This window comes from Trachemys scripta, chromosome 5, assembly GCF_013100865.1.
Source record: "Trachemys scripta elegans isolate TJP31775 chromosome 5, CAS_Tse_1.0, whole genome shotgun sequence".
NCBI lineage: Eukaryota > Metazoa > Chordata > Testudines > Emydidae > Trachemys > Trachemys scripta.
In genome coordinates this window covers 97,131,620-97,152,203 of record NC_048302.1, presented here as the reverse complement: position 1 = coordinate 97,152,203, position 20,584 = coordinate 97,131,620, and the positions used below count along the sequence as shown (strand labels likewise).

At 40.0% G+C, this 20,584-nt stretch overlaps 1 protein-coding gene across 2 annotated transcripts in view; it reads left to right on the top strand.

Annotated features, from left to right (window-relative positions):
- The first annotated feature begins 826 nt into the window (after nucleotides 1–826).
- FAM114A1 (family with sequence similarity 114 member A1) overlaps nucleotides 827–20,584 on the top strand; it is a 55,290-nt gene continuing 35,532 nt past the window's right edge. The window contains exons 1-3 of one of the 2 annotated variants that reach the window (XM_034772120.1): nucleotides 827–1,221; nucleotides 7,584–7,930; nucleotides 9,758–9,845. In XM_034772120.1, the coding sequence (XP_034628011.1) occupies nucleotides 7,592–7,930; nucleotides 9,758–9,845 (427 nt within the window). In that variant the 5' untranslated portion in view covers nucleotides 827–1,221; nucleotides 7,584–7,591. The remainder of the gene's footprint in view (nucleotides 1,222–7,583; nucleotides 7,931–9,757; nucleotides 9,846–20,584) is intronic. The other variant, XM_034772119.1, reaches the window with a different exon arrangement.

Genomic DNA, 20,584 nt, shown 5'->3' with positions numbered 1-20,584 from the left:
GCTGAATGCACATATGTGAGGGAAGATCTTTGGGCCTTACATTTTATATTGTTATGTAACAAAACCCTGACATAAATTATCATTCTACCTATGCCTGCATTTCTTCTCACAATTCTCACCACTCTCCCTTACATCACTTCTGCCAATGAACCCTAGCTAAACTTCCCCCCTCCCCTTCACCTTTCTCTCCATTTTGTCTTCTTGCCTGCTGCTACACTGCCCTTATGTGCAGAGTTCAGGTCGTGACTCCTTCCTTTTAGATAAAAACACTCACTGCAATATCCTTCCTCCTCAGAGGCACAGAGGCTAATCACGTTGAAATGATTTCCCCCGTCCCCCAAAGGGGACAGTCCTCTCCTCCTGAAAGGAATGAGACTTGGTGGTTCTATTTTGTTTTTTAGGTGCCTAAAGTTATATAACGAAACCTTCCAAAAAAGAGAGCTGATAAATCGTGAAAGTGATCAAATTAGATCACAGTAGTTGTAATGCATTGGGATAGCAGGGCAATAGCTCCTCCAATGTTGGTGTATTTAAGTCGCAAGACTCGCAACTGTGGGCTTGTCCACACTAGATCGATTCAGACTGAGATTTTCAAAGCTGCCTCCAGGATTTGGGTGTCCAATTCCCATGACAAGGAGCGGCTTGGAAAATCTCGTCGTTCATCGTTTAATAATCTCCCTCAATCTGTCGGTCAGCGTTAGAGGCACAGAAGAAAGACAGAATGGGGGGGGGGGAAATCACTGAGGCAATTGCACAAAAAGTATCAGGGCCAGACAAACAGAGGGGCGTGGCTAGCTTATGTTAAGGGCTGTTCCAATACAAATGACTGATTTCGGCTCGGAGAAGCTTAAAGCCCGGGGAGCGGGAGACCCCGCCGCACCCCCAGGCCAGGGGAATCACTGTGCGCGAGGCTGCGGGCCCTGGGCTAGACCAGCCCCTACTTCCGCGCGTTCTTCAGCCGCTGCAAACCGCGCCGTCCTGCCCGGGTCCAGCCCACGAGCCTGTGCTGGTTTGAGCGAGGCTTGGAAAGCTCGAGCAAGCCCTTTGCATTAGGCAGCAGCTCCAGCGTGACTGCAAGGCAGAGCCAGAGCCCTCCCTCCGCCGGCCAGCAGCTGCCCGGCTTCCTCCTCCTCCCTGTCCCAGTGCCTGCCGACGTGGCGGGGCGGGGACGAGGAAGGAGCGGGGGGCGCGTCGGCCCAGGCACAGCTCAGCTGCGAAGCGGTAAGGAACTAAACGATTTTCCCTTCTTCCCTCACTTCTGAAACTGTCTAGAGAGATTTCAAAGGAACTTTCCTGTCCCGCGGGAAACTCGACCCCACTGGCTTTCAGCGGACCAGAGTTCTTGCCGCTCCTGCCTGGTGCCCTGAGAGCGGGACACGGGGTAGAGCTGGGTTAATAATAGCAAATCCTTCCAGCGGGTTGCTTTCCAGGCTTCGTGGCACATTTCACTGAAATAGGAGCCGCCCCGTCGCCCCCAAATATCATTCCACCACTTCTCCCCTGCAGTTGATATTTCCATGGGGTTCTTTAGAATCCCATCAAGATCAAGTGTACAATTAATTAAGGAACCTAACAAAAGGGGAAACAGCTGCTGCTTAAAAACATGCCTATACCTGACCATTTACAAAATACCCTGCGCCAATGCACACTGAGATTTATTTTGAAATGCCTCTCTGCAGTTGTGTTTTCATCTTTGCTTGTGAGGAATTCTGAACTATGCATGTAAAACTGGAATCCAACAGGGGGCACGCTAATCCCAGAGATGAACTACTAAACTACTTGGTACTGAAAGTGTTCTTTTTAAAGTGTGGTGTGGCTTTTAGGGTAGCAGCAGCTGCAAGGAAACGGGAGAGATAGCTCCATAGTTGAGTGCATCCCAAATACTATCTTTGTTTTCTTACAGCTTCGTGTAGCTTTTCCTAACTTTACACTGGATTGTAAACTTCAAACTGGTATAAGTGTATGCAGCTCCACTAACATCAACAGAGATGTGTCCACTTACAGCATGTGTGAACATGGCCCTGAATCTTCCTTCTTGAAACCTACAGAAGAATAGTTCGATGTACTTAGTTTAGATACAGAGGAGTTACATGATTCAATTACTTTTTAATGTGAATGTAGGGTACTTTTTTGTAGGATCATATGCATGACCACCTGAATTACACATTATGCTAGGTTGAAACAGGGATTTTCATTGCTGTTTCTGTTTCCTTTCATTCTGCAAACTGTTTTTAGACCATGTCTAGTAGAATGCTGTATACCTACCTAGCTCATTGGGGAAGGGGTTTAACTGACCAATTGCACTCACTTATGATGAACTTGGGTGAGTTTCCAAATATAGGATCCAATCCTGTAAAGTCTTATTTATGTACATATCACTCAAATTTATAAGCGTATGTAAATCTTTGCTGGATTAGGCCCATAATTAAGCTATTAGTGCTAAATTATGCCATCATGTACATGCACATAATTCCACTGAATTCAATGGAAGTTGCGTGCAAATATCTCTTGATAATCTGGCCTTTAACTAGCAACAAACTATTTCTCATCATGTAATGCCACCAGAATCATCAGCTAGTGAACACCATTAAAACCTAGAAAGAATGTATCCGTACTTCAGCATTTATGGTATTTGCTATACTCATAATGGCAAACATTGCTAACGCTGTGATAAATGTAACCAGTGTGAGTTGTAAATGCATTTTTCCGAAGATAAGTAAATAACAATATAAACAAATACTTAAAATGTCACCAAGTGCTTGTTGTTTATTGACTGTCAAGGGTATTCATGGAACTGTACAGACACAGAGGAAGACTCAATCCCTGCCCCAAGGATGCAACATTGAAAATTGGATAAACAATACAGTTCAGACTCCTAAATTCACTGAACAGGATTTGAATTATCACCTCCAGTATTGCTGTAATTGTAGCTTTGAATACAAACTTTAATAAGCCACACCATTTTTGAGAAACAAGGTGGGTGAGGTAGTATCTTTTATTGGACCAAGTTCTGTTGGTGAAAGTGACAAGCTTTGAGCTACAAAGAGCTCTTCCTCAAGTCTGGAAAAGGTTCTCAGAGTGTCACAGCTGAATATAAGGTGGAACAGATTGTTTAGCGTAAATAATTAATGCACATTCTAAGGGTATGTCTATACTGCAATTAAAAACTAATGGCTGTTCTGTGTTAGCTGACTTGGATTCATGGGGCATTGGCTCACGGGGATGTTTAATTGCAGTGTAGACATTAGGATCAGAGACCTTGCAATGGGGGAATGTCCCCCAGAATGTGTATATCTCAATTAAACAGCCCCTTAGCCTGAGTCCTGGGAGCCCGAATCAGCTGACACAGGCCAGCCATGGGTGTTTAATTGTAGTATAGACATACCCTAAGCGACCATTCAAGCTGAAGACTAAAAGCTCCTGGGAACAGGAATCATGTCTTGTGTGTGCAGTGCCAGGCATACTGTTGGTGCTCAACCAATAGATAACTATGATCCCTGTACAGTACACCCTTTGGACTCTGCCATGGCCACTCCTTTCTCAGGTGCAGTAATTGCTGAATATTCACTCCTTTCCTCTCGTGGATGTTCATTATACAATCTGCACAGCATTCACAAAACTTCTCTACACTGGATGGTGTTTTTTTTTTTTTTTTTTAATTTCCATTCCTAACTCCTGTGTAGTTCCTGTTCAGATCAGGAGTAGATGACATGGCTATTAAAATGCTGGTAGTCATTCTGCCCCAGCACACTCTATTGCTCCACAAGTGGAAGCAATAATGTGAAATTTTAAGAAAAGAAGGCTAATGCAGGGATTGGCAACCTTTGGCACATGGCCAACCAGAGTAAGCCCCCTGGCGGGCCAGGCTGGTTTGTTTACCTGCCGCGTCCGCAGGTTTGGCCGCTCGCAGCTCCCACTGGCCCGCGCCGCTTCCTGCCAGTGGGAGCCGCAATTAGCCGCACCTACGGATGCGGCAGGTAAACAAACCAGCGCGGCCTGCCAGGGGGCTTACCCTGACGGGCCGTCTGCCAAAGATTGCCGATCCCTGGTCTAATGTATACAAAGCTGTAATTTTTTCTGGATCAGTCAGAGAGACCAGATTAAGGAATTAATAACTTTCTCTGGTTACAAAGAATCAGAGTCAGAAATGTTAATTGTCTCCCATGTTACTAATTTAGTAAGAAGTGCAAGTTAAAAGCTGCATTACACAGCAGGTAAAGTGCTACTGAAAACAACTGTACCAGTTGTTTGTTGTCTTTTTCAGCATGAGCACAACTGGAGGAGGAAAATAATTCAGTGAAGTGAAAGGGAAGTGTAATGTATAACAATGTATACATCTTTAAATGTATAACAAACAAAAAATGACAACCCTGCCCCAAACAAGCATACTGCACCCTCAACAAAAGCCAACAAATCTGGGCTCTGTCCAACCATCTGTAGATGTGAGTTTCAGAATAGAGAGCTACTGAAACCACTTGAAATTCTAGGGACACAGAGTCCTAAAACACCATCCAAATAGCAAACACCTTGAACAAATTGTGGAGAAGCCATCTCAGTAATGAATGCCTGCTGAAAAACTAATGGCTGCTGAAACCATGCCCTGACCTGCCTTCAAGTTTTCTCCCCAACCCAATGCACTAACATGACCACTGTTTCATTCGTATTAAGCTTTTGACAGCACCTTCTCATCCAATTCTTAATCAGTTGGTCTGGAAACTATCATGTGGGACTGATGAAAATGAAACCTAGAGCCTGCATGTCCTCTGCATGCCAATGTCACTGGAGCCCAAATCATCTCTCTCCCCAATGGCCTTACATTCACCTCTTAACAGGAAAGGAGATGAAAATAAATCTCTATGGCAGTTCTGACAAGAGATCCTTCAGGACAAATGAACAATTCCCCCAAAACACTCTCTGGGGCCTTTTGGAGAGAAAAGAATGGAACCACTTGAGTGATGTCCTCTGTACTTCTTAGGATGTGATCTTTCAAACTGCTTAGAGCCCTCATATCTCACTCGTCTCACAGGATCAGACTCCAATCTACCTATATATTTTTCTGCATACATGCAATTTCATTAACTTACAATCATCACATGATTTTAACGTAAAATGTTGCTATTTCCTATGAGACTATAAAGGACTGAAAATGAGCTAATGTTAACAAAAATTAACTGAAAATTGAAGGAAAAAGTTTTAATTTCAGATATATAGGGATTAACTCTCCTCTCTGGTTTTCTACCAGTTTAACTCTTCAGTTAAGCTACTCCTAATTTACATCACTGTAAGCAAGATCAGAATCCAGCCAGTTTTGCTTCAATCATATCAATCAGTTTCTTTGTATATTCTGTCATTACAAATATGTCTACATAGAATTCAAGTAGCCAAAACCCAAAGTGCGAGTTACCAACAGTTAAAATGAACTATATTCCTAAGTGATATAACCAACTTCATATACCAGAAAAAGCTTGAATGTGGGGTTCACTTATTTATTGCATGTAAAATTTTCTGTCACTTTAATTACTGGTATTAGAAATGTCAAAGGGAAAAAAACATTAAAAACATGAGAGCACCAGATTTGTATGGGACAGAAGTACATTTGGGCCTAAAATGAGGACTTTATCTACTAAAACTGTACACTTGACAGGTATCTATTCATGTTTGAAAACTCACTGTCATTGTAAATCTGAAGTAACTCCATGGGAGTTAAAGATCCTACATTTGTGTAAAACTGGTATGAGAGAAGAATCAAGTCCAATATATCTGAAAAGCAGTTCTCCTTCATTTGTCTTTCAAGACCTACATTCAGATAATTTCTCTGCAGCAGCTGATATTACAAACTGCTAAATTTCAATAGTGTTCACTTACGTAGTAAGAACAGTTCTCTTCACTACCAAAATTACTGGGTGAAGTTCTCTGGACTGAGTTATACATACTGGATGATCAGAGTATTCCTGTCTGTCCTTAAAATCTATTAATTATATTCCAGTGCTCTCTCCCCTGTTGTGCTTTATATGGTTGTGTTCTCAGCAACCTTGCAGGTAAAACAGACTTCTCAATTGTCAAGTCCTGTCACTTGTGGCTTTAGATAATTAGTAAAGAGCTGAGTTTGAATAGATGCATCTATATTTTCCCATCTGCATATATATCCTGCTCTAAATTCTTAATAGTTTTTCAGTTTTTCTTTAAATGTTTTTCCCTCAAGTTTTCCATGTGCATCAGATGCTTACACTCACTATGCCTGATTCCGATCCCATCTCATTGAGTCTCTCAGAAGGTGCAGCAGAGAAGGTGCAGTCCAGGAGGAATATCACACGAAGATGGCTGTATACCATCTTTTTGTCTTTTGGATTCCAGGCTGCTTTGGGAACCAGAGTAGTCCCCAGTATAAGTTAGAGCAGCCCCAGTGCCTGCTTTTACCTAGCATTACCCAGGCTAGACAATCAGACCTGTCTGGGCAGTCTCTGTCCCAGGTCTGCCCGCAGTATGCTCCTGTGGGGTCTTTAGGGTTGCAAATACTAAATGAATTTCAGAGAAATTCCCCCCAGGGCCCACTGCATAGCCCCTTTACACCATACAGTGTAAAGGAGCCACAAGAGCTGGAATCAATCCATTGACTTCAATAGAGTTACTCCTAGTTTTCATCAGTACAAATGAAATCAGAATCAGACCCACTGTAAGTGGGATTTGCAAGAGCTGCAAGAGTCACAAAATACACTTTTAAGAATGGACTGCGTGTACCCCCACAGCTATTGAACAGCACAATTTTATACATCAAAATGCATGTTTTATAGCAGCTTTCATACAAATAGGACTTGAAAATGCTTTACAGAGTTAAATAATATAGTTCTGGTTCAAAGTTTAAAAAATGACTGTAGAAAAGAAAAATTCAGTTTTCACATGAGATTAGAATATGTATGGCATGTAGGACGGATACTAGAAACATTGTTCCAGGTGGTAAGGGTTACAGTGAGGCCGCTCTTCTTGTACATGCATTGGTGAGATAATGGGAGGGACCTAGCGGAAGCCAATGCTAAACAAGCAAACAGAAATTCAGTAACTCAGCCAAAGGCTATGGGCCTACTACAGGAGTGTGTGGGTGAGGTTTTGTGGCTGGCAATGTGCAAGAGGTCAAACTAGATGATCATGATGGTCCATCTGGCCTTAGAGTCTAGTAGTCTATAATGTGAAGAAAAGAAAAAGGCTGGGACAAGGCTATATAGGGTTTTAAGTCTGCAAGATTTCTTTATATGAAGCAATCAGTGTTCATTACATGGACTCTATGTCCTCTCCTTGATCTCTGCTTGCGTCTCTCATTAACATCAATGGGAGTTCCTCCAAGATCAAGGGCTATAACTAGCCATCACAAATGAACCCTGATGATTTCTATAGATGAAACACTGCAAATTTACAACACAGACTTCTGTAGTCTTCTATGTCATTATTTGTATGCTGTGTATCTGCAATTGGATGGTACTGAAGGCTATCTATTTCAGTGCCTTTGTCATTTAAGAGTTTATGGGATTTGAAATTACTTTGATTAGCTAATATAAATATACTAATTTCTTTGCTTTTTTTTTAAACAGAAATAAAAATGTCTGACACAAGTGATGAAATATCTGCTGAAGGAAAACCTGAAGTAATGGCAATGCTTAGCAGTGATGTGTTGGCTAATGATGCAGCAGAAGACAGTGAAACAGCTGGGATCTTGCATAAGTCTTTCCAAGATGAACAGAGACAAGTTTCTCATAATACTAGTAATGGACAAGAAGGGGACATGGTTATCATTGAAAATCCTTTGACTGCAGAAGTAATTGCAAATCAGCCTTCCAGTGGAGAGGTGACTGAAAACATACCTACTGACTGCAGTGAGTCTGTGAGCCTTGATCCTGAACCTGGATCAGAAGTGACACCGAATGAACAAAGCAGTCCAGTAAGTAATCTTGCCTCTTTCTTCCAAAAATCTTTCCTTGATGGTAATTAGCTTTCTGTACGACAGAATCATGAGCATGTTTCCCCACTTGGTGCGAAGGACAGGATGCTGTAAAAATAATATATTCATTGCACTAGAATCTTGCTATGAAATAATCGTGGGCAATTTTTTACAAAAACCTAGGAAATCATACAAAAAAATCTGTGTTAAAATAATACTGTTTAGGTTGCAGTGAAGCACTCCAAAGTTAGGAAAAGTCCGATTTGCCCATGTAACATTAATTTGACCCGCTTGTGCGTATGCACTATGATAGTCTTTAATTTCCCCCACACCCCGGTTCATTCAGTGCACAGGAGGGACCAAAAAGTGGGCAGAATTGGGTCACAAATGCAATTATAAATTGGTGCTTCCTTATTTCTGAGTTCTTGACTTTGCATCCTATACAATGTCCTAGGACTGTGTTTGTTTTCAAATTTACATTGTGATAGCACCTGGAGGCCTTAATCAGATTTGGGCCACATTGTAGAACTGTACAAACATATAATAATGACAGTCCCTTCCCCAAAGAGATGGCAGTCTAAGGCCAGTCTAACCCTATGCAGCAAAGCATTTAGGTATGTGCTTAATCCCATTGAGTTCAGTGAGACTTAAGCACATTTTAAATGCTTGCTGAATAGGGCCCTTTAAAGATAAGACACAACAGATGGACAAACACGAGCTCAAAAGCAAGAGGATGTTTTCCTAAACTAGCTGTATTTGCTATTCTTAGCTAATTGGTAGTCATAGCCACAATTCACCATCTGTTTAACCATTATCAGATGACATTTCTATTGTATGTTCCATAGAGCTCATTTACAAAATCTTGAAATGTTTCAGTTATTATTACTATTGATTTATTTATATTATTATTACCCACTACTTCGAAAATTCTAGTTAATTAGCCATAATAAAACAGTGAGACATCTGAAATTAAAGTATCCCTGGCTGTTGAGGGTTCTTTTCTACTTCAGCTGAGTGCACAGAACTGCTTACTTTAGTGCAATATTGCTATTGCTTGTGGATATAATGTTTGTTACACCTGTAAAAGCAAAAGTTGTTTACTTTATTTTTTCATGTCAGCAGAATAGAATCCATGTCCAATCAGGGCACACTCTGCAGCTTCTTCATGTTATATTGCAAACTAAAAGGATGTCTGATCAATTACAAACAAGGAATTGTAGGCCAAGGACTGGAGGAAAGAGATTATTTACTCTGCCCCTTTGAAAATGGGTGAAGAGGTTCAAGTTCATAAGACATGTACCTTTTCTAATGAACCTGTTTTCCTGGCCAAAGGTCCAGTACATATTGAAGCTAGGTTACAAAGAAGTAATATAGAGGTTCTAACAAGGCTATTGGTTTCTTAGCCTTATTAAAATGTGAAAGACTGAAAATAGTCTACTACGATAATCTTAGCTGTTACAAATTATTTTCTTGAGAAAGGGAATGCAGGATTGTGCACCGTAGCTATTTTCTTCTCCACATCAGCCATAGAAGCTTAAGCTTTCACCAGAAACCTCAATTGAAAGTGCAATTCAAAGGACAGTACGTAAAATAATGCAACACTGCAACATCACCATTGCATATAAGCCAATATCTTCTCTTGGGTTTATCTTTCCACAGATTCCCTGATGGCATTAGTGTTGAATCACAAACATAATTATATTATATTTTCTGCCTGCTGTCATCATTTATTACATGCTGGATTCTGTTTTCTAGTGTTAGTTGTTTTTCCTCCTGTCTTTGGGTAACATTCATTTCTGACAGTGGACTTAATATTTTCTTCTGTAGGATTTGGACTCCTCTCCTAAAGGAAGTGGATGGGGAGCTTGGGGATCGTGGGGCAAATCTCTGCTGTCAACAGCCTCTGCCACAGTTGGTAAGTGTTCGACCATTGAAGGTTGTGGCATCACTGGAAAGTACTTTTAAATCAGAGTTTTAATGCAGGTTGGCATGGTTAAATACTCTTAAAGGCAACAATTAATGTTAAAGTGGTTGCTTACACTTGTAAGATTTCTAAGCAATCTTATCCTGATTTGAATGACAAAATTACTGGGCTATCATGACCTTTGTAATGTGGAAGAAAGATGGATTTTCTTCTTGTAAATCATTTTGGCTTTCACGGAAAGTCCAAGGTTCAATAAACTAAAAACTATCCTTTGGGTTTCAGAGAGCATAAGAAGATCCTGAATCTTTTTTTTTTTAAATTGTAAGCCTCTTTTAACTTCTAATATCTCTTCTAACTTCAAATCCAACCTAAATCACTAGTGACCAAAATATGTTATATTATCAATTTCTTATGTGACATGAGTTTGTGGTTTCAGGTAGCCATATTACAAAGACACCAGTCTAATTTTCATCCTTACTGGAAGTCTTAAAAGAGAGGCTAAGAACTGAGTGGTTTGAAGACTGAATTAACCTTCCCAGTCTTCGGGTACATCTACACTACCTGCCGGATCGGTGGGTAGCGATCGATCTATCAGGGATCGATTTATCGCGTGTAGTGTAGACACGATAAATCGATCCCCAATCGCTTTCCCGTTGACTGCTGAACTCCAGCTCGGCAAGAGGCAGAAGCAAAGTCTATGGGGGAGCGGCGGCCGTCAATCCCGCACCGCGAGGACGCGAAGTAAGTGATTCTAAGTTGATCTAAGATACGTCGACTTCAGCTACGCTATTCTCATAGCTGAAGTTGTGTATCTTAGATCGACCTTCCCCGCAGTGTAGAGCAGGCCTTCAAGATGGTATCAGGGTTGAGGCAAATTCAGAGGACAGTGTTGGAGAAGCTTTCACTGCTGTTGCCCATTCATATTCTTCATTCTCTTTGGGCTGTCTGGCCGGCATCTTTCACAAACAGCGAAGGGTTAAAAAGTCACCTTTTACCCATGCTGACCATAGAGTCATAGTTGAGAAATCACAGTATTTTCATTTGATTATATTCACACAAATCACCATTTAAATCCTGGATTTTTGGGAGTGGGCTCTACTAACATCCAAATATACTATCATTCCTTGAATTAATGTAGGTTTGATAAAGTGAATAAAATATAAGCTATGTAAAGTAATAGGCATTAAACATTGAGAATTTTCTATGTAATAGCAAGCTCATGGCACGAGCAGGGACTTTGTGTATGTTATGATTATTTAGATTATAACTAATAGCCATTTCAAGGAATTTAAGAAATGCATGCAGTGAGTTTAGTCATGTTAGATTAAAACAAAAATGTATATGCTTTGAACAGGAAACACAGTATTCCCATGTTTATACTTTATATACAGTACATATAATAGCATTGCTGTTACAAATAACACGTGCAAAGTCTTTCATATAAGTACTGCTGACCTATGACTGTAATCCCCTAATAGGTAGTTTCTTGCATGGGGAAACAAATATGTACTAATCAACTCTTCAATCTAACAGAGAAAGGTATAAAATGATCCCACTGCTGGAAGTTGCAGCTAGACAAATTCAGACAGGAAATAAGGTATACATTTTTGACAGTGAGAGTAATGAAGCATTGGAACAATTTTTCAAGAGTCATGGTGGATACTCCATCACTGACTATTTTTAAATAAAGATTAGATGTTTTTGTAAAGGATCTGCTCTAGGAATTACTTTGGGGGAAGTTCTATGGCTTGTGTTAAACAGGAGGTCAGATTAGATGTTCACAATGATCCCTTTTGTTTTGGAATCTATGAATTTCTTAATTTAACCAAGGAATATCCAGGAGACCTGTGGGTACTGAAATACAAAACATTCTTCCAAGCAAGTGAGATGTGTCATGCAATAGTCTTCTTATTTCAATTACCCAACTTGCTTACTATTATTATTATCTGTATTTTCACACAGTGCTCAGAAAGTTTCTGTATTTGATGATATAATGGCTAGCATGCATCTGTATCACTGTCTTTTTACTAAATGAAATACAGTAATTCCTCACTTAACATCTTCCTGGTTAATGTGTTTTTGCTATTCGGTTGCTGACCTATTAGAGAACATAAAGTCCTGCAATGTTCCCTTATAACGTTGTTTGGCTCCCCCCGCTTCGCCCACAAAGTGCTCCTGCCCAGGAGCGGGGTTGGGGTGCGGGGGCTTGCCCTGCTCCGCCTGTCTGGCATTCCAGCTGGGGAGCAGGCAAGCCCGCACGCCTCCACACTGCTCCCCAGCAAGAGCCCCGGGTGGGCGGAACGGGGCAAGCCCCTGCACCTCGACCCCGGTCCCTGGCAGGAGCCCTAGGCGGGCAGAATGGAGCAAGCCCCTGCATCCCCACCCCACTCCCCGGCAGGAGCCCCAGGCAGGTGGAATGGGGCAAGCCCCATGCCCTGACCCTTCTCTCCAGCTGGAATGCCCGGCGAGCGGAGCAGGGCAAGCCCCCGCGCCCCAACCCCGCTACGCCCCTGCCTCAACCAAGCTTCACAATCATCGTTGGTGAGAACAGTGTTAAATTGTTTGTTTAAAATTATTTAAAACTTATACTGTTTAGGTATATAATGTCTTTTGTCTGGCAGAAAAAATTTCCCTGGAACTTAAACCCCCCCTATTTATATTAATTCTTATTAATTGGATTAGCTTAAAATCATTTAGCTTAAAGTTGCATTTTTCAAGAACATAACTAGCACATTAAGTGAGGAGTTACTGTATTTACTCCACTATGTGATCAGGTTATTGTCTAATGGTTCTCCTACACTGGATATAAATCTTATCACTACTGCAACTCAGTTCATCTCCCTTGTGGGTATGCATTATGATACCATCTTTAATTACAAGATCACATACTATTTTTTCCACAGGATCCCTGCCTCTTTCAGTGCACAGGATGGACCTACTCTAAGGATGAATCAGGGTTGCTAGTGAAGGAGGCTATGGTCTGTAGGATCCCTGCTTCATTTGTTTCTGAAGTTGAATGTGTGTAGTGAATGAGGCAGGGGATTTCAAGAAGAAAAAGAATAGTCTCATGCTTAAGGCAGTTGAATGCTGCCCTGGAGAATCGGATTCTAATCCTGCCTCTGCCCCAGTTCCTGTGTAATGTTAAACCAAACAATTCACATGTGGTCACTAATTGTATTTCCTAATTTTCTGGGTGCTTGACTTGAGACCCTGGGGTCTGATTTGCAGAAGTGCTGAGCACTCACCACTGCAGCTGAAGAATTGGGAACTGTGCTTTGAATATATAAAGTGCAATACAGTGCTCTGTCTTCTGAAAAAATCAAGTGTTGGGCATCTCAGATTGGATACCCAAAACTAGTAGATATTTTTGACTTTAATCTCTCTGTGCCACAGTTCCCCATCTATAAAGTGGGGATAATACCACGCCCTAACCTTACAGGGTGTTGTGAAAATAATTAATAATATTAATAAAGTACTCAGATACTATAGTGAAGAGAACTACAGAAAAATCCATTAGGAAATTAATAAATATGTCTTCAGATCAAGGTATGAATAGTGTACAGTAAGACAGACATGGGGCCACACTTTGAAGAATGAGGAGAAAACAAAATATTGAATAACTGATCATTAAAGAGAGCACCATCCATCCCACGCACTGAATGAGGCAGGGATCCTGTGGAAAAAATAGCACGTAATGAAGACAGTATCATAATCCAGTTTCCTGGGGCGCTGAAATAAGGCTACACAGGCAACCTGTATTCTGGTATTTCCTAATGTAAGTGTGCTTGTCTTTGCAACTTTAATAATGTTCTTGTAACATAGGATTTTGTGTGTGTGTGTGTGTGTGTGTGTGTGTGTGTGTGTGTGTGTGTGTGATAAATATATCTAATTAGAAATGTCTCCCTCTTTGTATATGAAAGGCAACTGGTGATGACTTCTAGCCTTTCTGATGTTCTTGTTACGTACTGCTGTCTCTGAATTGTATGCTGAAATTATCTAAGTAGGGCCAAATCCAATCCTTAGTTATATATTGGAAATAACTAAGGTTGCAGGCATGTAATTGAGAGGAGCATTTCACTTGCAAAACAGAATGCTGTCCTCAGTTGCACATGCACATTTCTCATTAAGGTAATTAAGAGAGACTCCTTTATCTGATGGTAAAATGTACTAAAAAAGAGACATGATGTATGGTATGAAGAGACATTAAAAAGAATGGCATTGTTTAGAGAGAAGATGAGTATGAGGGATATGGTAGAAGTATATAAAATAATTAATGGTATAGAAAATATCATACCATTAGATGATTAGATTAGGTGGTTAGTCTATATGTCCCTTGCAGTCCCTTCTAACCCTATGATTTTATACTTACCCTCATAGTTACCTTTTCTCATAGTAGAAGAACAAGGGGACAGTCAATGAAATTGAAAGTAAGCACATTTAAAACTAGTAAAAGGAAATACTTTTTTAAACACATAATTGACCTGTCGAACTCACTGCCACCAGATATAATTGGGGCCAAGAGCTTCGTATCCAAGGGTTAGAAAAGGATTAGACATTTTTATGGATGGATACTCAAAGTTACCGAGATAAAATTGAAACATTGTTATATGAGATATAAGCTTCCAGGCGTAAGTCAGACTCTGCTTACTTGGGGTTAGGAAGAAATTCCCCCTACAAACAGGCTATTTCTTAATTGTCCATTAAAGGAATTTTTGCTCCCAACTCTAAAGTATTTATTGCTGTCCACTGTCAGAGACAGGATATTGGACTAGATGGACCACAGATCTGAGCAGTATTTTAATTCCTATATAGAGAGGAAATGGTGCAAAGCATTTTATACTATTAGTGGGAGAATCTTTGCAATGTATCTTCTTTTTATTGAATATTTATTATTCTCCTTAAAAATATTCTGAGTAGCTGAGTAATTCATCCCACACTTCCTCTTCCATCCTTTCCAATATAACAGAAAACAGACATCACATGATGCAATCCACTTGAATGTTGCTCATTCCCTTAATGTAGCAAGTGCTACAAACAGAGCCACTTTTCTCATACTAAAACTAGCAGCAACATCTTAGATTTGGACTTTGCTATTTCTTAGTAATCTCATTTCTGTAACAGACTTGCTTGTTCCCAGTCAAGCATGACAAATGTTTACTGTCCTTTGCTTTATTTGTTATAAATTGTTCTTTGTAAAAGTAGCTGAAATGATTGCACAGTTGTGATTGACCAGTTAACATTTTAAAGGGCTAACAGCTCTTCTCAAGGATGACTGAAATGGATGTTCATCCCTGTCGGTTTCATTATCCTTCAAGCCCTGATTTAGCACTTCCAAACAGATTAGCATTTTTACAGTATGGCAGTAATTTGCTTAGCATTGTTGTTGGTTTCTAGCAGCAGTTTCTGTGTAGATTCAATCTTCTTTCCCTACTTAATTATTTTGACATATACAAACAATTGTTTTTTTTTGTTTTTTTGTTTTTTTTTTAAGAAAATGTCTTTCATCTCCAAAGTAACCTTGATATTTATCTGGTCTTGTTGGGCTCCCCCTCTTCTCAGCATCCCCACTGGTATTAATGTCGGTGACACGGTGCTAAACAAAAAGCTTTCATAATGCCTTTTGATTGGTAACACTTACAGCCTGAACCATGGTCAGTATTTGACACTAGATGTCACACTAATTAAATGTTTGAGGCTATGGGAGAAAGAATGAAGTAGGTTGCCATTTAATGAGGTAAGAAGATTTTTGTTTAAAAGCATGCTGGGTCTGAGTCTCTCCTTGCTGGCAACGGCATAAATCAAGAGTAGCTCTATTGAAGTCACTGAGAAGAGAATCAGTCCCACTATGGCGTGAACAGCATAACATTGCATGGTGTCACAAATATATCCATTTTCTTTGCCCTTTCCCCCTCCCTCTCTGAAACGGTCATGTTTTTAATGAATCAACAATAGTGCATCCAAATGTTTTATTGCTTATATTAGTGCATTACATAAGTTACATATTTGCTTCACTTATGATGTTGGACTGGCTTTGTGTCCTACCAAAGCCAATTCCCTAATTTGTGGCATATGTGCACAACACACTACATAAATTGTAAAAATCAGATGCCCATGTTTAAACTTGCACATCCATTAATATGCCATAATACAGTGAAAAAATATTTGGGTTTCTATTCTGCCACTGTTTAACTTGAATTATCAATTAATTGATATTAGAGAGCTGCATAATGTGTCTCTTTACACATACTCATGTTCCGTATTCTGCTCTCTTGATTATTTTGTGCATGTGTGTATTCCTCTTCCAGTTCTTAATCCTGCATAACAGTACACAAAATATCAACCACCATAAACCTTTTCTTTGTGCTGCCTGATGTCTTTCTGTCATTCGGTATGACAAAATGAAATGTAGCTTGCTGATATTACTGTATGCATGAGTGGTTTGTAGGTATGTGTAGTAATCAGTGTTACATAGCTTAAATTTCATTATGTGTTGAACAGAAGTGGAAATGCCTGAAATTATGTGAAACTGAAACATTGAGATGCTGTGAAAAGCTGTTCCTTTCCCTAAATACATTATTCCCTTGTTGCAGAATAAGGAATAACATCAACTGTGAAGGCTGGATGTTATGCTCATACCTTGTGTGGTCATAAAAAAGACAACTTAATCTCCTCAGAAAATATCTTTTTCATTACATAAATTAGAGCTGATTAGGCATGATGTGTTTAAGACTGAAATAACATGGATGTTAAAAACTGCTTTGGAAATAACACTCAGATGATTTAGCTGCTGTAAAAATAACACATTTTTTACAGTTCTTACATTATAAGGACATTTAATAAAGTTCATGTTTCACAACCTGGTAGTCCTGAACAGATTTCAGGGGGTTGCAGCCATCTTCCCTTTCTTTGTGGCTACATGGAACATGAAATATTTTTTCTCTTGTAACATGGAGTCATGGTATAGAAAAGGTTGAGAATCACTGATACAATTTACAGCCCTTCATGTCAATTAAGAACATAAGAACAGCCTTACTGTGTCAGACCAATGGTCCATCTAGCCCAATATCCTGTCTTCCGACAGTGTGGCCAATGCCAGGTGCTTCAGAGGGAATGAACAGAACAGGTAATCATCAAGTGATCCATCCCCTGTCACCCATTCCCAACTTCTGGCAAACAGAGGCTAGGGACAGTGGTGTAGCCAGGTGGAGGGAAGAGGGGGGAGCGATGAAGCTTCAGTGCCACCGAAGACACCCGAAGCAAGTGAAGGGCCCACCGCCGAAGACTCGGAGCGCCGCCCCGTCAGTAAAAGCGCCGCAGCGGGTGGCGCCTTTTTTTTCCCCGCTCCCGTGTGAGTAAAATTAAAAAGGCGCCACTTGTGCTCGGTGAGGGAGCAGCCACTCCACCCCTCCCCCACCAGCTACGCTACTGGCTAGGGACACTTCAGAGCTTGGTTTTGCTAATAGCCACTGATGGACCTATCTTCCATGAACTTATCCAGTTCTTTTTTTAACTCTGTAATAGGCTTGGCTTTCACAACATCCTCTAGCAAAGAGTTCCACAGGCTGACTGTGCGTGGTGTGAAGAAATACTTCCTTTTGTTTGTTTTAAACCTGCTGCCTATTAATTTCATTTGGTGACCTGTTGTTCTTGTGTTATGAGAAGGAGGAAACAACACTTCCTTATTTACTTTCTTCACACCATTCATGATTTTATAGAGCTTTTTCATATCCCCTCTTAGTCTTCTCTTTTCTAAGCTGAAAAGTCCCAGTCTTATTAATCTCTCCTCATATGGAAGCTGTTCCAGACCTCAATAATTTTTATTGCCCTTTTCTTTACCTTTTCCAATTTCAGTTTGTCTTTTTTGAGATGGGATGACCAGATCTGCACGCAGTATTCAAGATGTGGGCATACCATAGAGGCAATATGATATTTTCTGTTTTATTATCTATCCCTTTCCTAATGATTCTCAGCATTCTGTTAGCTTTTTTTGACTGCCATTGCAGTTTGAGTGGGTGTTTTCAGAGAACTATCCACAATGACTCCAAGATCTCTTTCTTGAGTGGTAACAGCTAATTTAGATCCCATCATTTTACATGTATAGTTGGCATTATGTTTTCCAATGTGCATTACTTTGCATTTATCAACATTGAATTTCATCTGCCATTTTGTTGCTGTTTTATAAAAACATATACTTATAAATATCCTTTTGGAATAAGGACATACATGGGGCCTGAATCTGATCTCACTTCCTGTTTTAAATGGACTTACTCCTGATTTACATAATGGTGTAACTGTGATCAGAATTGAGCCCAGGAGTGTGTCCTTGAAGAGTTTTAAAAACACAGAGGGCAGTTTTGACCTGGACCATAAAATCCATGAGGAACCAGTAGCGTTGTTGAGGCTGAGCATGCTGTGATGCTATGTATTTCTAGATATGAACCAGGGGGCAGCACTGTTCTGCATATACTGTCTTCTTCTATGGTTGAGGTTGCTGTGAGCACATCAGGCCATGCTCAATTCCCTCTGCTGGCTCCCAGCCAGTTTCAGATGCCAATTTTAGGCCTTGGCCCTAATCTTTGACATATTAAATGGATCATGCTCCAGCTGTTGTAAAGATCAAAATTCAACATATGAATGTCTGCAACAGTTGCACTCCTCTGCAATGCTTAATTTGTAATGAAAGAGGTGCTGGGGCTCAAGCAATTTTTTTTATATTCATAATTGATGCAGCAAGCCTAGAGGTGCCCGCGTTCTGAACTGCCAAGCCCAGAGGTGTCGGAGCTCAGCTCTGGCAAGCCCTGGCACAAATTAAGCACTACGCCTCTGGGACCATGAAGATCACAAAGCCTGGGATGAAGTGTCAGAGCTGGGGACAAAGTGTTCTTGATTTAGGGGATCTGACTTCGGTACAAATTTTCAGAGGTGATCAGTCAAATGCAGAGCTGACCATCTTTAGGATATGTTGCAAAACCTTCCTCTTTGAAAAAGCCTTTCCACCGTAGCAAGAATGACAGTGACAACATTCTACACAAACACCGTCCCCTGCTAATCAAAACCCTCTAACTCTGTAACAAACAAATCAACCAACCAAAAAACAAAACAAGAAAAACTACCCCAAGCAGAGTTTTTCTCCAAAATGACAGGAATACTGAAAGATGCTTCTCTCACCCAAGAGATGCTCCTCTGTCTTTGAGACAGTTAGATGAAGGAAGTGGAGACAAAGCCATAAATTTAATTAGGAAACAGATGGAGAGAGGGTGGACAGAAAAGAGTCACAGAAGATACTGTATTTGTAATATCTGCGTAAATATGACACCACTATGTAAAACAAAATCAGTAAGTCTTCATCTCTAAAACAGAGAACCATCGAGAGCCCTCCCGTTTCCATGTTGTTAAAGTAAAAATAATTTTTCATTTGAATGTCTGTCACGCTCACATTCTAAAACAATTTGTATTTTCATGATGTTTGTGCTTTTTCTCATTCATGTACATCCTCAACAATGATGACATGCCCCAGCTGCGCTACTTTGAGCTAATCGGCTTCTTTTGTTATAGTCGGAGGTGCTTAGCTCAGAGCTTAGTTCAGCAAAACTGCATCCAGTTTCCCTGAATTATTGGCTCACAGTTCTGCGGTGCATGAAAGCTAGAGGTACAGTTCTGCAAATGCTGAATTCTCATAATGTAAATATCAATACACCACCAAAATATGCATGCTCATTTTCTTGACGGTGTAAGCATAGCTGAAAAGCCATAAGTATATTTTTCAGGCCAGCATTTCAGAATGTAAGAAAAAACAAAACATCATTTTTATGTAAGGAAACTGGAAAATCAACCTAAAAAAACCCTGCACACCTTCCTATGTGCAGTTAATATTTTTAAAAAATAATATATTGATTTGTCTGCAATATTTTGTCACAATCTCAAAAGAAGGTGAATACAATTTTATGACTCAGTAGAAAAAAAAGTAATTGAAATTTCTTTTGGATTTCCCTTTTGTAAAAATATAAATAATAGAAATGCTAACGAATGCAACATAGAGTATCTAGCTATATTAGTTTACAAGCACAAATTAACAATTACTTACAGTCCCAGAAAGTTGGTCAATAAAAATAATGAATCATGAATTTACTAATGCTAATAATATTTTCATTGAACCAATTAAAATGCACAGCAGGCTAGGGAAAGATAAAGTAGAACTTCACTCTGCAATAACTCTGTTGACTCACAGTTTCATTGCTGGTAGCCTAACTAACCATGCACAGTTTGACACACAACTACAGTTTGTGAGACAGGAAAAAAGAGGCAAAGATCATTTCAACCATCTTGTTGTGACAAATCAAAATTCTAAGCTGCCAAGTCTCATTGTTTCAATGTAAAATGCAAGAGTCCCACGTAGACTAGACTATAAAATAGTAAATCAGTTATTTCACATAGTCAGCACAATCTGCAGGTCTGTTCTGTAAGAGATTTCTGTACTTTGGAACTTTGTGTTTTCCCCAAGATACTCTGCTGTTCTTGCACATGATCTCTCAAATGTGCTGCTTCACAATGTGGAGTTATTTTATGTAATTTTATAGTCCCCAGATTATACTTATTGAATTCATAGAGCATCTCATGAATAATCCATCTGGCGATCACAGAACCATGCAGCAAAACTTCCCTCCACTCCACCCTCAATCACAATGGTTTGTTGCATCTCTCTCTAATTGGATACCCCAGATGCATATAAA